We start from the raw sequence: 14,977 nt of genomic DNA, 5'->3' as shown, positions 1-14,977 counted from the left end.
GCAGTATCAGTGACACCAATGTTCATGAATTATAATGTGGAATGCTGCCAAAAGGCCCCTGATATTGGATGCTTTAACTATGTGAAGTATGTTTGAGCTAAGGGTCTAATTGGCCGCGACCTAGCGGCTTCGACTACTTTCAACTCCTTAGAGATGGCGTTGACTAACAAGCGGAATCTGGAAACAAGGGGAGGAGCAGAATCCAAAAGAGCATTGATTCCGTATTCCTCTATAAGTTTACAGCTACTTCGTACTCGCTAGCTTAGAGAATGCTAGTTGTACTAGCAATACTACCACTGCCATAGATGTAAGGGATAGAAACAGCGGTGTGCTTGGCCACCATCATGGTGATACTTGCAGCGCATCTCAGCTGCCATATTTTCACGATTCACGATGTAGTGCTCAGGGAGACAATTACTTAATACTGCCAGACCAAGGGGGAAATATTCGGCCGCTTAGACCCGTCTTCCACAAACGCAGCCGACAGGGGTATCGCCCGCAAGCTCCCTTCTAGCGCCCTCGTATTCTGTGGCTCTTCTGTTTTTCCCGAAGATCGCGGCGGGCGAAAATGCCAGCGACAAAAAAGCACGGGCCGAGAAACTCTAGTCAGTTTTGACTTGTCCATCTCCCGATGGGAGTGGCGCAGACCGGCTTTTTTGCCCGGCAATGCAGGATCAGATGAGGCCGAGACAGAGATCCGACGAGCCACCCGGGCAATTTTGGGAGATAGGTCTGCAGACAACGCTGCATATACGTGCGGCTGGCATATGTAGTCGTATTACTAGTAGTGGCATAATACTTGCTATGTAAACGCAGCGTAGTAGCCGTCAGGGCTGAATGTGGAGCTTTAAGGAGAACATGCTCGTGATGCGCTGTACGTGAAACGTAGCAAAGCATTGAACGGAGTATCTCTTCCGTAGGCGTGTACTATCATGGATTGAGTATCTATACCGAAGAGATAGTTCCAGTTATGGTAATCGGACAAGTGCCTAACGTGTTTGTTGCTGGCGCAAGAGAGAGCCGACGGATGTCGAAAGTCATGGACTTACATGCTAAGTTTGCTAACATAGTCTCGGCACAGCTTTCCGGATCCTACGCATGACAACCTCTGCCTACTTGGGAAAGCATCCGTGGGCCAGCGTTTGTGGTTGTTTTTTTTGCCCGTTGAGACAGAGTACTACGCTCTACTCCGTATTACACACTGGCACGGAATACTAGCATTTGTTTTCCAAAAGGCCAATCGGGCTGGCCGTGTGATGATGATCCTTGATCATTTCTCACATAACACTCTCTCCGTTTGAAACTTCACTAACGACGTCAACGGCAGGTCAACATAAAGTGTACAAATAGAATGATCAGTATTAGGAAAGACATACAACGCACCTCTTGCCCCTCCGAGGCCTCCACGAATATCCCTTTTTGTTTTCTTTCCTTCTTTTTGGTGGAGATCAAGAGTCTAGCTGGATGGAAAAATTATCATTGGCAGTGGTGCATGAAGAAAATTCTCCGTCGTAAAAAAACCATCTCATCCGCATTGCTCCACCGTCAACTCCTTATACTTGCATGGAATCGTATCGACTTGGGAGCTATGGACAATGAAAAGAAGCTGGCAAATACGAGAAGAAGGGATGAAAAGAGGCATTATAATAAGAAAAGAAACCGACGAGGATGTAGAGTAATCGTAGCTTTCGATCGAGTAATGCGCAGGTGGAATCATTAATGAAATCTAAAATTAGAGAAAGGAAAGCACGGAAGGTGATGGACGATCTTGTGGTGTTTTGGGAAAACGCTAACGAGGATATTCCACTTTGCAGAGTTCCAAGCTGGAGCTCTGGACCAGCCACGAGATTTGCTCAAGTCATGGCATCTACATGTCCGGAGAAGCAATTAACACCACTATTATGGAGTAATACTAACTAGCTCTCCTACTACCAAGAAGCTACAGAGGCTGGACTTGTCTTGGCTGACTCGAAGCAAAATGGGCTAAAATAAGGGCAAAGTTTATTAGTTGCTACTAAGATCGGGCACTCATGTAAGTAGGGATGCATGCATGAAGCCACCCAGATGCCATCAAATCATTCTGGAATAATGCGTCCCTGGAACACCGGCAGACCGGGCAAAGAAGACTAGAGGAATAATTCTACCAGCTGTGACGCCCTGGTATTACTTTCATGGAGTAAATGTAATCAAGTGTTACCGAACACTGTCATGGTCAATGCAAATCGGAATACGAGCTGATGACGCCAAGGGCCTATTGCCGATCATCAAGATGTGGCGTCACGTCGGCATTTTTAGCCTCGTATACTACGGCTGGCTAGGGGCCGTTTGGGAAGGCCTGCTCCCCTAAGCAGCATAGGCCAACGGTCTTTAGCACGCTGCGATGGCGCTGTGCTTTGAGGCTACTGGGGGCTGGGGGCCGTTTTTGGCGGGGGAAGGTGAGCGCACGGCGGGTGAGTGGCGATGCCAAGCTCAGGTTTCTTTGGCAATGTTTCTTTGTTTCTCCCCTCTCCCCTGCTTCGGATGATCCGCTGGCGGGATGACATTTGACGATCGTGGAGACGGCCTGCCGAGTATATAACTGCGCAGCTTCGCCCGTTCGTTGGACCAGAACCTCCTCTTCATCCAACAGCCTCGACAATCTAAGCCGCCGCTTCTCAACTCAACAAGAGCCAAGTCAATCAACTCTTTTACTCAACAACACCACCACCACCAAAAACCTCTTTTCAAGATGTTCTTCTCTGCTGCTGTCCTTGGCCTTGCCGGCGCCGCTGTTGCCGCTCCCGCCACCGTCGTGCCCAACTACCCTCCTCACCAGCTGTCTCAGGGCTTCCGCCTGGTTGTCAACGTCACCGACAAGGCTCTGGACCTCAAGCCCTCCGTGCAGAACCTGTACGTCAACAGCATCCACATCGGCGCTGGCCTGAACGTGGCTGGTGTTGGAGCCGAGAGCACCTCCAACATCTTCTACCAGAACGGCACCGCCTCTGAGTACCGCTTTGGCGCCGCCACCACCATCACCGACGAGGCCACTCCTCTCACCCCCTTCGGCATCTCTCTGACCAAGAACGCTGGCTCTGACACCGTCTCCTCCGCCTACATCAACGGCGGCCCTGGCACTGCCGGCGTCCAGCTCTCTCAGTTCCCTGAGCCCTACGTGTTCCTCGGCCCCGAGACCTTTGTCATCTGCAACAACCCCCTCGACTACTACCAGGGCCAGAAGTTCCTCGTTGTCGAGCAGGCTACCACCACAATCTCCTCCGCCGGCCAGATCGAGTACAACATCCCCGAGGGCTGTGCTCCCGTCCGCCTCCTCCCTGAGTGTGCTCCTCTCGAGGCCCTCCCTGCTGGATCCTACGCCAGCCACGAGTTTGCCCTCCAGTCTGAGTGCTACGCCGATGTTGCCTCCATCAACTGGAGCCTGTACGGCCCATAAATGTGTGCTTTTTGCATTTAGCAGCGTCTAATTTTCTGATTGATCGAGCTTTGTTAATGGCGTTGGAAGCGACGGATATAATGTTTACAGTACTGGATTGCCTGGATCTGAAGGCGTAGAAAGTAATGTCTTAATATATATAGTAATACATTATAATACATCTATACTCATTTATTAAATTTTTGTCCTTTAAGAAGCTACTCTCAAATAGCTTCATTTATATTATGCTTTTCTGTGTCTTTAATTTGGCGTTTCGATATAAGCTCAAATGTGGAAATGGTAGTATTTCCCATTTTGGACACCAAGGTTTGCAAGGGTTCCAAAGAGGGTTAAGAAAAGTGCAGCCAAATCGTTCAGCGCCCCAATGACGTGCAAGTAAAGCGATGCTGTTGCATGAACTCCATATTATAGCCGCGAAGGATGCAGGACCTAGCCTCGCCTCAGTTGCCAGCTGAATTTCCCTGACTGTGTTTCTTTAAAATATATGTGTCGATCAGATTCTATTTTATTTTCGGCTGCTGTAGCAAGTGTGCAGACTTCGAATAGCCAATATGTAGAAACTGCAACAGAAGTGAAAGCTTCAAATGCGTACCCAGTGTGGATAGAACACACTGGCGTCTCTCCAATAAAACTCTTGCAGTTGGTATCCTTTCACATGCACATATAAGACGCAAAAGCCACTGAATAAATGCATACATACTCCTCTTTCGTAATATTCACCACCTATAAGCCACCTCTTATTATCATCAAAATCTTGTATAGATGCCATAGGGATGTATACGCCAGCTGTGTTGCTGCACAGAACTCTTCCTTGCTCGTGGTGGCTTTGGTAGGAATGGCTCAAAGTCAGATAATTTTGGGTTTTCAATCTGATGATACTTGCTCTCGAAAAACCCTGAATCTGTCTAAGACAGCTTTATGTGAATGGTAATCATTTGGGTCAGTGATAAGCCTCATATTGACATCTTGTGAGGGTTCAATCTCTCCCACAAGGTAATAAAAAAGGACTGTATGAGCCAGAAAGTAAGAAATAAAGAAAAAGTTGCAATAGCAGACAGGTGACATATTGATAGCACGTCGCCCTTTTATAGTTGATCGCATCACGTCTTGCCCCTTACTGCGGAAATTGGTCTATCACTCACTTTTAGCAACTCGCTCCGCCTCTCCATTCTCGAGCTATTCAGACCATGGCCTCAAAATTGGACACATGTTCATCGAGAAACCCGAATTGAAGCCAAGTGGTACTGAAAAGAGGAGTATTATCGAATTGGTTACTACTTTGTATCCTATTATAGCCGATTTGTCCAAATCTTCCTGAAGTTGTATGGTCACTTATATCTCTTATATCTTGAGACTCAATGCATGCACGAAGCTATCTGGTAAGCGCTGTGGAGTGTTGTTGGGCGATACGACAAGCATATTACCTCCTGACAGCTGTTTGCTAGCATTTTCTTTTTAGATACATAAAATTCCAATATAGCTGACGATAAGACCTATTACGTTGATGGAACCCTTTTAGGCTGAAGCCAAGACACTATGCGGTATGTGACGGTTATATCGGCTGGTCATTTGCCCGCTCTTGTGACTGGGGCAATCCCAAGCGGTTAATGAAAGCAATATTAGGTAACCCAAAGAATAATCTGAGAATGGGCACGATACAAGTCTTCATTCCACTTTTTATACATCTTGACTTTTATACACTTTGATATTATCCTCTGTATAAAATATTACGAGATGAAGTATTACCTTCATTGTCTCACTTTCTTACCGCGGGCTGTTTCAGTGTTGTAGTGAGACCTTTTTGTACTGGAGCTCACCCATGGCGCCTTATCCGCTGTAGATGCCCTAATTCTAGTGCCCCTCAGTGGCGGCGATACTTTCCCGCCGCGGCAAGCGACGCCCTTTGGCGGCCTTTAGCGCCATCAAAAGGCCCTGGCGTTATCTTGATAGCGATAGTGATGGTGCTACCCCAGCTTCTGTGCTGCGCCCGATCCGGGGAGCTGAGCTCGTGCTCCGTAAGCCGGACAGTAAGCCGCGCATGCGCAACTCCTCCCTGTGATCTGCTCAGAACCAACCTCCTGCATCGTCCTTTTAAGCGCAACCCCTTCTCCGACTCTCCTCGCAATCCTCGTCGCAAACATGACTCGTCGTGTTCCTTCTGCTCTGTCTCTCCGACAACAAGCTTCCGCTTATTCAACTACCTCTGCTTCTTCTGTTGCCAGCTCATCAACTGCTTCTACTGCGCGGATCCCAGCGCCAAACGCTTCAGTCCAATCTCTTGCCTCCTCAAAGCACTTCGTCCTCGCAGACATGAACGGCCGCCCCTCTGTTGATAATCGCGCCTGCATTAAATGCATTGCCAAGCTTTCGCCTAGCGAGATTCAGCAGGTGAACTGGCATATCGACGAGGAGAACAAGTGCCGACTCTGCGGCGTGAGGGACCTCAAGCCTGAAGCCTTCACGAAGCCCTTCCTCGACTTCTTGCGCGAGAACCCCACCGTCTTCCACGCGGTCGACTACTTCAAGACGAAGCTGAATGCTTCTGGCTACGTAGAGGTATTTGCGCCCGGTGACTCATCCCGTATTTGACAAAAACTGACAGCTCTATAGCTTCCGGCGCGCGATTCCTGGGCCAACAAGATCCAGCCCGGCGGCAAGTACTGGGTCACGCGCAATGGCAGCTCCATCATCGCATTCTCCGTTGGCAAGTCCTACAAGCCTGGCAACGGTGTCGGCATGATCGCCGGCCACATCGACGCCCTCACCGCTCGACTCAAGCCCGTGAGCACCAAGCCCAACACCGCTGGTTACGTCCAGCTCGGCGTCGCCCCCTATGCTGGCGCCCTGAACCAGACCTGGTGGGACCGAGACCTGAGCATCGGTGGCCGAGTCATTGTGCGCGATGAGAAGACGGGCAAGACCACCAGCAAGCTTGTCGAGCTGGACTGGCCTATCGCCAAGATCCCTACACTGGCGCCTCACTTTGGCGTTGGCATGATGGGCCAGAACAATGCGGAGACGCAGGCTGTTCCCATTATTGGCCTGGAGAGCCCCAACGGCGCTGATACCGAGATCCTGGGCTCTGCTGGCTCCTTTGTCAACACCCAGCCGCCTAAGCTGGTCAAGCTCATCTCCAAGCAGCTCGGCATCACGTCGTACGACTCCATTGTCAACTGGGAGCTCGAGCTCTTCGACTCGCAGCCCGCATCTGTCTTTGGACTGGACAAGGAGTTCATTACTGCAGGAAGAATCGATGACAAGCTGTGCTCATGGTCTGCTCTCATGGGTCTTCTGCACACTACGGAGCGAGATGACGACAGCTACATCAAGCTGGTGGCTCTGTTTGACGACGAAGAGATCGGATCTCTGCTAAGACAGGGTGCTCGCGGTAACTTCCTGCCTTCCACCGTTGAACGCGCCGTCGAGGCTCTCAGCCCCAGCAGCTACGGCCCCGGCATCATCGGCCAGACTTTCGCCAAGTCTTTCCTCCTGTCTGCTGACGTCTCCCACGCTGGCAACCCCAATTTCATCAGCAACTATCTCCCCGAGCACATTCCCAAGCTCAACGTCGGTCTGGTTGTCTGCGGCGACAGCAACGGCCACATGACCACCGACGCTGTGTCCTCCGCTATCCTGCACCGCGTTGCCAACCTCTGCGGCGCCAAGCTGCAAGACTTCCAGATCCGCAACGACTCGCGTAGCGGTGGTACCGTTGGCCCCATGTTATCCAGCGCGATGGGTGTTCGTGCTGCTGATGCGGGTTTGCCTCAGCTGAGCATGCACTCTATTCGTGCTACAACTGGTTCTCTGGATCCTGGCTTGGGAGTGCAGTTCTTCAAGGGCTTCCTCGACTTCTGGGAGAAGGTGGATGGCGAATGGGAGTAGATTATTTTGTAGTAATAGATGGGACAGATAAATAGTATATATAAGAGTGATTTTCTTGGTAGTGGGATGTAATAGATGGATGAGAGAGCAACTGGATGGAGAACTAGACTTTGCATGTCACTTCATGACAAACTTAATAGCGAATAGATGTTTTTGCAAAATGATCAGCTTTGCGATATGATTGAATGCTATGACCGAATTTCCTCTCCTTCTTCTCAATCCATCCCTCCTATTACAATTTTGATTATGCGTATATACTATGCATTGATTCTCCTCCAATCCCAGATTACTTTCTTTCACTATACTACCACCATGCACAATATTCCTTTCCATGTCGCAATTTTGTTTTTCTCCATCCAGTCTAAATACCGCGAATATGAGCAAGCTCAAATTTTATCGTCGTCCAAACACATCTTCCTCAGCTAGGAGCAAAACTTCCTCCATCCATTATCCATCTCGCATAACTTCTTATAATGCTGTCATGTATCTCATCCATTCATCCATCCATGCTATGCAGCGTCAAGACGAGAACGATTAGCCGCAAAAACAATGTCTTCAACTGAAAAGAAAAAATAAAAAGAAATAAAGACTAGAATTACGCGGCATCCCCGCCGTCTCGAGGCGGCGGCAATTCTGGCAAAGTAGCGGAGTCATCGTCATCGTCGTCGTCGTCATCGTCAAAATCGTCGCTTTGGCCGCCTACTATAGTCGCTTCGCTGACCTCACTGATGGGCTTCCGCTTCTTCTCAAAATCTTGTTTATGCGCCTCGGCCAACACCTTAGAGAAGCTTCGAGTGATACCAGGTGAAGGAAGATCGGTGCGGCGCCGCAGAACGCTGCCGCTGGGAGGGCCAGCAACAGCAGTGGAGCTTGCAGATTCGTAGAAACTGGGATGCTCTGCTGGCTGCGGCTGCGGCAGCTGCGGTAGTCCTTGAGGCTGTATCACAGGGCTGGACTCGGTGCTGGCGCGCTCCATTAGGGGTTCGATATGATAGGGGAGAGGAACGTCGCGCGAGGCCTTGTACTGAGCTACGTTGGCGCAGTGCTCGTTTTCCACGCGGAGGAGAGACCAAATGCCTCGACGGAAGACCTCCGCGAAGCTAACCATGAATGATACAATGGTTGAATGTTGGAGGTCGTGGGTGAATATGGCATAGAAAATCCATGCAAAGCGCAATATGGGATCGATAACCATGATAACGTAGTAGATCCAGCGGTACTTCAGAGCAAGAATGTCTCGAAGGGCAGTGTGCCTACTTTGAGGTTGAAGTAGGGAAAAGTCCATAAACAGATCCCAGATGCCTGGATCGTTTGTCAGCACGCAGTTTTTAGGAAGGATGCAAAGCGAGCAACTCACTAGTATATACACCGTTGATGGTTGAAAAGGTGACAAATAAAGCAAGGTTCGAATGAGTTTGGTGAATGCGATAGAGAGATAGACAAACGTAAGATAATATCGTCGCAGTATATTTGCCACAATTTACCAGGTGCGGGAAGACGTTGCGTGTGTCCTTGTAACGTCGAATACACTGGAGAAAGCGCCATATTGCTGGTAAAGTTGTGAAGAATCCGAGCAAGCGAGAACTGGTCGAGTTGCATTGGCCAGGATTCTCCCAGTGGTGGGCATATAGACAGAAGAATAGCTCCACGTTCTATCGTAGCCATTAGTTAGATATTTAGCACCCTATGACGCTTTGGAATGGTTGCCAACTTACCGCCATTGAATAGGTCAAGGAACAGTACATATCTCCGAGAAAGAAATCACGAAATTCTACAGGGTATAGCCCGGACAAAAGAAGACGCCACTATCGTGCGGTTAGCATTGCTGGGTAAGACATTTATCGGGACTCAAGGGGCTACTAACATGTGAATATGCAAACCACCTACGGCTCTTGTACGAAAGAATAGGGAGCGGAAGGAAAATAATGACGACGCTGAGGCCAATCAGAACAACGGGGTAGTAGAGATACATGGACTCGTCTCCGTATCGGCTGAAATTCGCCCACATGATGACCCCGAGCATCAGGAGGAAGAAGGATGGAAATTCTGCCAGTTGACGCCAATCGAGCATACTTCGTTGGTCAAATTCAAAGATGAATTGATAATTGACCTTGTTCCGCAGCCAAATGCTACAATTGATGCAGAACAAAGAAAAAAGCATGAGCATAAGAAAAAAGCCGCCGTATATTTGCAATAGGTAGCTCGTTTGAGTACGAACTGTTAGATCGTCGTCATAAAGTAGCTGAGAACCGTAAACGAGACCCTGGATGGTAAAAACAGCCCCCGTGCCAATGAAGAACCCGTTGAGGAATGAGCTCCCTGACTCATCCTTGGGTTTTCTATGCAGTTTGCGCAGCTTGCCAACCGCAAGCTTCTGGTTCCCGCGCTCGAAGTACCGTGCGTATAGATCTTCAACAGCCTTGATATGGCCCTCCAGAACATCGCTATTGACAAACCAAGCTTTGCTAACCTTTTCATTCATGTAGCGCATCGGAGGCCGAGCGTTGACGGCCTTGTCGAATTTTTTGTTAAGCTTTCGAAAGGCAGTGCGGTTGAGCATAGCATAAGATTTGAGAAGCTCCAAGCTGCGATAGAACTCCTGCATTGCCAATTTCAGTTTCCGCTTCGCCGTTCGATACGCCACCTCATGATTTTCCGGCCGCCGCACGTAGTCCATATGGCCATCATGTGCCCTTTCTCCAGCCGCCATATGTGGTGTTTGAGGCATATACTGGAAACTCTTGGAGTTTGGGCCTGGCGGAAAGAATTTATTTTTGAGAGGATGCACCCAGCCACTTGGCTTATCGGGATTGAATTCATGGGGGTTTTGATGAGAAGGCCGGGAAAGTGATCGATTTGTCTCCTCATTGGCGATTTCTTGTATACGTCGATTGCGCATTTCATGAAGCTGTTCCCGCAGCATCGCCAATCGCTGTCCAGCTCGGTCCTCATTCTTCTTGTAAAAATTCTCTACCTTTTCCAGCTCTGAGTCCATAAATTGGTAAAACTGCTGCTCTCGCTCTCGGACGAGATCCAGGCTTTGTCGCGGAAGGCCCGTAATTCGACCAGAGTCCTTTCCGCTAGAAAAGATGCGGCGAAGCTGCTCTTCATGACTGTTGGCCGATCCTAGAGTTGGAAGGGTTGCAGAGTGTAGTGGACCTGACGAATTTGATCTGTGAAAGTTGAAACGAGCAGATTTCTTAACGGGACTGAACGACTGTCTGGTGCCAGGAGATGACGATGTCGTATAAATTGCTGGCGCAGGTAACTCGAAATCGTCGTCATCGTTGGCACCATTCTGGTTCTTGTTCTGGACTTTATGCTCCTCATCACTATGGTGGTCGCGCGACAACGGCCGCGAGTGTGCAGCAGGAGTTGGCACAAAGCTGCCATACTGCAAGCTGTTACCATGACTTGTTAGAGCTTCATCCTCTGCCTGCTTCGCAATGTTCACCGGCGTCGATTCCGGTTGTCCATGCCATCTTGAGCTTGTAGGAGCATCGTCTTGGTCCCTGAATTTGGGAGATGGCTCCGAGTTGGGATCTACGATTGAATAGAAAGTAGGAGTACGACGATTCGAGTTTCGAGTCCGAGGAGTAGAGCCAGAGGTTCTCTGAATGGCCGAGGAGATGGCTTTGACGTATTTTTTCCCTGCCTTGTAGTTGAGGTACTTGATTCGCCACTCTGTGTAGTTGGGTCCAAAGAAGTCAGCGGTTGGGCGTCGTCAAAGGTTGATTGCACAGGCCGAGGTGACACAGATTGAAAACAGCAAAACGAACAAAAAAGGCAGGTTTAGACAAAAAAAAAACAACAACAACAACAACAACAACAACAACAACAACAACAACAACAACAGTGGCAATTCTAGCAATAAGAAAGGAGCAGAATCCTTACCAGGAACTGCCTCGCGCTCGAGCTCCTTTGCGAACTTCATGGTTCTGTGCTGCGAGGCCTAGAGCCGTCAGACCAGACAGGGTTCGCCAGCATGTACAAAAAGTCTCGCCTGGCGCAGGGGCGACATAAAAATGCACGTCCGGCCGGCTGCACTCAAGCCCTATCCGCAGCGCAGCTAGACGGAATGTCTTGGATGCGCAAGATCCAGGCACCGGAATGAGGTGAATCTGCAATGGGCCTGTGAGAACCCACCGCGGCCACACGTGCGAAGATGCTGTCTTGGAAGCTTCAGGTCAGGGCCCGCTTTTTGCTGGTGGTTGATGCTGCAAGTACGTCAGGGGCGCTAAAGAACGCTAAAGGAAAAAAACTGGCGAATGGTTAGTATGGAGTCGCAGTGGACGTGCTGTTTCTGGGCTTTGTTCGACCTGTCTGATCTGATCACTAGACTGCAGGTCTTGGATGCTATTCCCAGGTGATCTGTTTTCCTGCTTTATATACAAGCACCCAAAGGAATAAATACTAAAATTTCTCCTCCGTGCTATTGCTAAGCCTCAAAAAGCGGTGGAGGATCAAAAAGGAAAAGCTACTTTAGTGCATTGAGCCCCTGATATTGCTACTTATCGCTGTTCCCGAGCGCCACCGCTCCTCCTCATCTTGATTCAGCCGCAGTCAGCGCGCTAACATAGAGCGGCTTCTGCGCTTTGCTAAGAAATTATATAAAAGTATTACTGGACGCCGATATTGATCTCGTTTGATTTCGGAAGAGGATAACCGATCGGATAATAGCATATTAAAACCAAGTACAAAGGAAGTGTACTGCTTGAGGCACTGGACAAGGCAGCCAGGTCTGAACACAGCCCTTTCATGTTTAAACGGGACGTAATCATGGGAATCGAGTTTAAGAGCGTTTGTATCAAAGAATTCTGCCCTTTGAAGTGATGCGGGTACCGGCGTATTCATTTGCCAATGCCCTTGCCCAGCTTGGTATAAAAACCTATGATATCAAGACATCATGAATATAGGCACATGGGCATTTTACACCAACACCGCCACAGACGCAAATATTAGCCGTTGCCAATCTCGGCTCGAGGAAGATAGAAGAGCAGCATTGTGTAGATACAAGATTTAGCAATCGCTCATAAAATTCACACCACCAATATGTGTCATTTTGAGCGTATCTATGTACTCTGTCCGTGCCCGAATTATAATTGCAAGGCCCCCAACAAGAAATTCGATGTTCAGCCACCCGGAAATCTTCGGGGAAACAAAAGAGGCCATTACATAGATGAACACATCAGACGTGAAACGTGCCAAGACTGGGAAGACCAATATTTCACTAACACGATTGCGGGTGTCTCCATACAATGCAAAAATAAAACAGAGACCCAGGCTTTGCAAGAGGTTCATGACCTTTGTGATAGCTGTCAACTTAACTGCCAACAGATTGAAGATACGGCACTCTACGAGAAGACTGAGGCCAGGCCAAGCGAGTCGCGCAAGTCCTATTGGCTGTTTTGCTGCCAAGAATAAAATAAATTTAGCTGATTGTCCAAGATTCGACTGCCAAAGAGTGATCGACTGATGTCAAAGAAACGCAATTCAAGCAGGTGTCTTGGAAAAGTGGCACTGGGCTAATAGTACGTTGTTTATTTTATAGATATCCGGCATGGTTCACTTCAATTTGGATTGCCATTATACATGGGAGTTAGGATAGGATTGGCCTAAGCTAGGAAACATATTACTTGTGTAACTAGTATTCAGCAGCTTAAGGAACTTGGTCTTATCATACAGAATATATAGAAGTTATAGGAATCTCCTACTGGGTTTGTCTTTCACAATTAGTAGTAGTCATCTACCTATACAGTCCTTAGGATACCCATCTCATGCGGTGGAGAAGAGTTAATCAATTACGTCTCCTACGAATGTAAAAATCCTCACAGTTATTAAGTGGCTGAGATACTCAGAGCGTTTCCATTTTCCGTGTAAGCTACCTAGTACTACTACATAATGAGCCTCAAGCACTTGAGAATGTCGGGTAATAAATTTGGGGCGTTGACTATTGGAATTTCCCTTGCATTAGTTTGCTGCGAATCAAAAATTTCGTTATTACCCAATGAATTGGTATTTCAGCGGATGAATCCGCGGCCCCCAAGAGTTATTATTACTCGTAAGCGAGGGGAGCTCCACGCCGTTCCGCGAATATTGGCAGAGGTGGTGTAAGTTGGAGTAATGCAATGTCGCCTAGACGTTTCCTTCGACTGGCAGCTGTCTATTGAGTAGAAAAAAAAATAAACAAAAAGAATATCAATTACGTCAACCCACAGTAGATTGTACATGACCTGGCCACGTAATGTAACCCATAAAGAGTGAGAGGAGAAGTGAGGACGGAGCAGTGATACCGCATGTGGTAATGGTACCATAACAGCCGGCCTACTTACATACCAAGTGGTGCTAGTCGTATTAATGAACATTATCACACTGCAGTGCTAAATCGTGCGAGCAAAGGGCCCATCCTACGGGTATAGTAGTATGCTCGTAATATACTAGTAGCATCTGTATATGTACGCTATATGCACCAACAAACAAGGAAACATCCATGCACTGGCAATGGATGCAAACGAGAGCCTGGTTATTAGCCCGAGTCGCCAACAATCAAGTGGATGATTCTGCGTTAGTGACAGAGCATTCTTTATGCCGCATGGAGACGGACAAACCAAGCCATCTGTTCCTGGAAGAGCGTGTGAACTGCTCTCTGCTGCCCCTTACAAGTATGCCTGCCGGGATAGTGCATGCTACGATGGATGCTGCATACTACAGTACTGCCAGCATATTCGAGGTCCACAATTAGGAAGGAAATATATTTCCCACTTCGTTTGGCTGCGAGAGACAGAAAATGGCCCTGCCCCACAGTTGTGAGATTTTATATCCCCGCGATTTTGAAGCTCTGTCGTCTGCCATCTCCACTTGCGCAGTGTCTCAATTGGCGATCCGCGGGAGGAATGGATGCGGCGCCGGGCAATGGCTGGCAAGGAGCTGGCCTGGAATTTATGAATCTCGCTAGATGCTGATCCGTATACCGAGCAGAGACGGCCCGTGTGATATCGTGCCGCAAGGGAATGGCCGCCGATTCATTACCTTTAACAGCCACAGGGCACCGATGAGCTCCGAACAGAACGAGCAAGTAGTATTCTTAGCTGTGGTACAGTATGCGTAATACAAGCAGCGTTCCTGGATGCATGTTCCTGTCATCACGCCGTTGCTGCGCTGGCCGCCCCAAAGCTTAATGAGATCTGACTGTGTCTGGGCCCCCGTTGGGAAATCGTAAGACTCGTCCTAATCAGCACACACTTGCGCTAAATCTCTGCAGGCGACAGCCGAGTGCAGCAGCAAAGATCTAGGTACGGGAGCGCTGGATGCCCGAGCTTGGGAGCCGATGCTACGCCCATGGCACTGCGGAGAGCTAGTCCGGGCCTCTCGCAAGGGCCAATTCATGGTATGGATTTCAACTTGCTCTTAATTCCCGGCGATGCCGGTGACATCAGCGGTGGAGAGCTGGCACGACGATCCACTGAAGAGCGAAGAAAGAGGGAAAAAAAAGAGGCACCTCCACAAAAAAAATGGAAAGACGCCGGCGCCCTGGCAAGGCAGACTTCATACCCTGATGGGTATTTGCCGAGGCGTTTTTCATCATGATTGTTTCGCTTCAGTTATGACATTGAAACGCTGGCAGGCCTTTAATCAAGAGCCCCTTGATTGGATAATGAA

The 14,977-nt window shown here is 48.8% G+C and overlaps 3 protein-coding genes across 3 annotated transcripts; 2 read left to right on the top strand and 1 right to left on the bottom strand.

Moving 5' to 3' along the window:
• Window positions 1-2,462: 2,462 nt before the first annotated feature.
• GGI43DRAFT_391025 (uncharacterized protein) lies at window positions 2,463-3,599 on the top strand. The gene has a single exon (XM_083204387.1). It carries the CDS (start codon window positions 2,729-2,731, stop codon window positions 3,431-3,433), a length of 705 nt encoding a protein of 234 aa, XP_083066333.1. The 5' UTR covers window positions 2,463-2,728; the 3' UTR covers window positions 3,434-3,599.
• Window positions 3,600-5,743: 2,144 nt separating this feature from the next.
• On the top strand, window positions 5,744-7,318 carry GGI43DRAFT_419929 (aminopeptidase I zinc metalloprotease-domain-containing protein; the record flags this gene model as incomplete). Its single annotated transcript, XM_083207750.1, has 2 exons — window positions 5,744-5,989; window positions 6,044-7,318. The coding sequence occupies 2 exons, from the start codon at window positions 5,744-5,746 to the stop codon at window positions 7,316-7,318; spliced, it is 1,521 nt and encodes a 506-aa protein (XP_083066332.1).
• Window positions 7,319-7,782: 464 nt separating this feature from the next.
• GGI43DRAFT_22025 (EXS family domain-containing protein) lies at window positions 7,783-8,673 on the bottom strand. The gene has a single exon (XM_083200341.1). It carries the CDS (start codon window positions 8,601-8,603, stop codon window positions 7,914-7,916), a length of 690 nt encoding a protein of 229 aa, XP_083066331.1. The 5' UTR covers window positions 8,604-8,673; the 3' UTR covers window positions 7,783-7,913.
• Between the last annotated feature and the right edge of the window lie 6,304 nt (window positions 8,674-14,977).

Source organism: Trichoderma evansii (genome assembly GCF_050947405.1).
Source record: "Trichoderma evansii strain SZMC 28006 chromosome Unknown GGI43scaffold_1, whole genome shotgun sequence".
NCBI lineage: Eukaryota > Fungi > Ascomycota > Sordariomycetes > Hypocreales > Hypocreaceae > Trichoderma > Trichoderma evansii.
This window is presented reverse-complemented; position numbering and strand designations above follow the sequence as displayed.

Excerpts from the sequence above, each read along its gene's own strand:
- GGI43DRAFT_391025 (XM_083204387.1), top strand. The coding sequence starts at position 2,729 with ATGTTCTTCTCTGCTGCTGTCCTTGGCCTTGCCGGCGCCGCTGTTGCC.
- GGI43DRAFT_22025 (XM_083200341.1), bottom strand. The coding sequence starts at position 8,603 with ATGGACTTTTCCCTACTTCAACCTCAAAGTAGGCACACTGCCCTTCGA.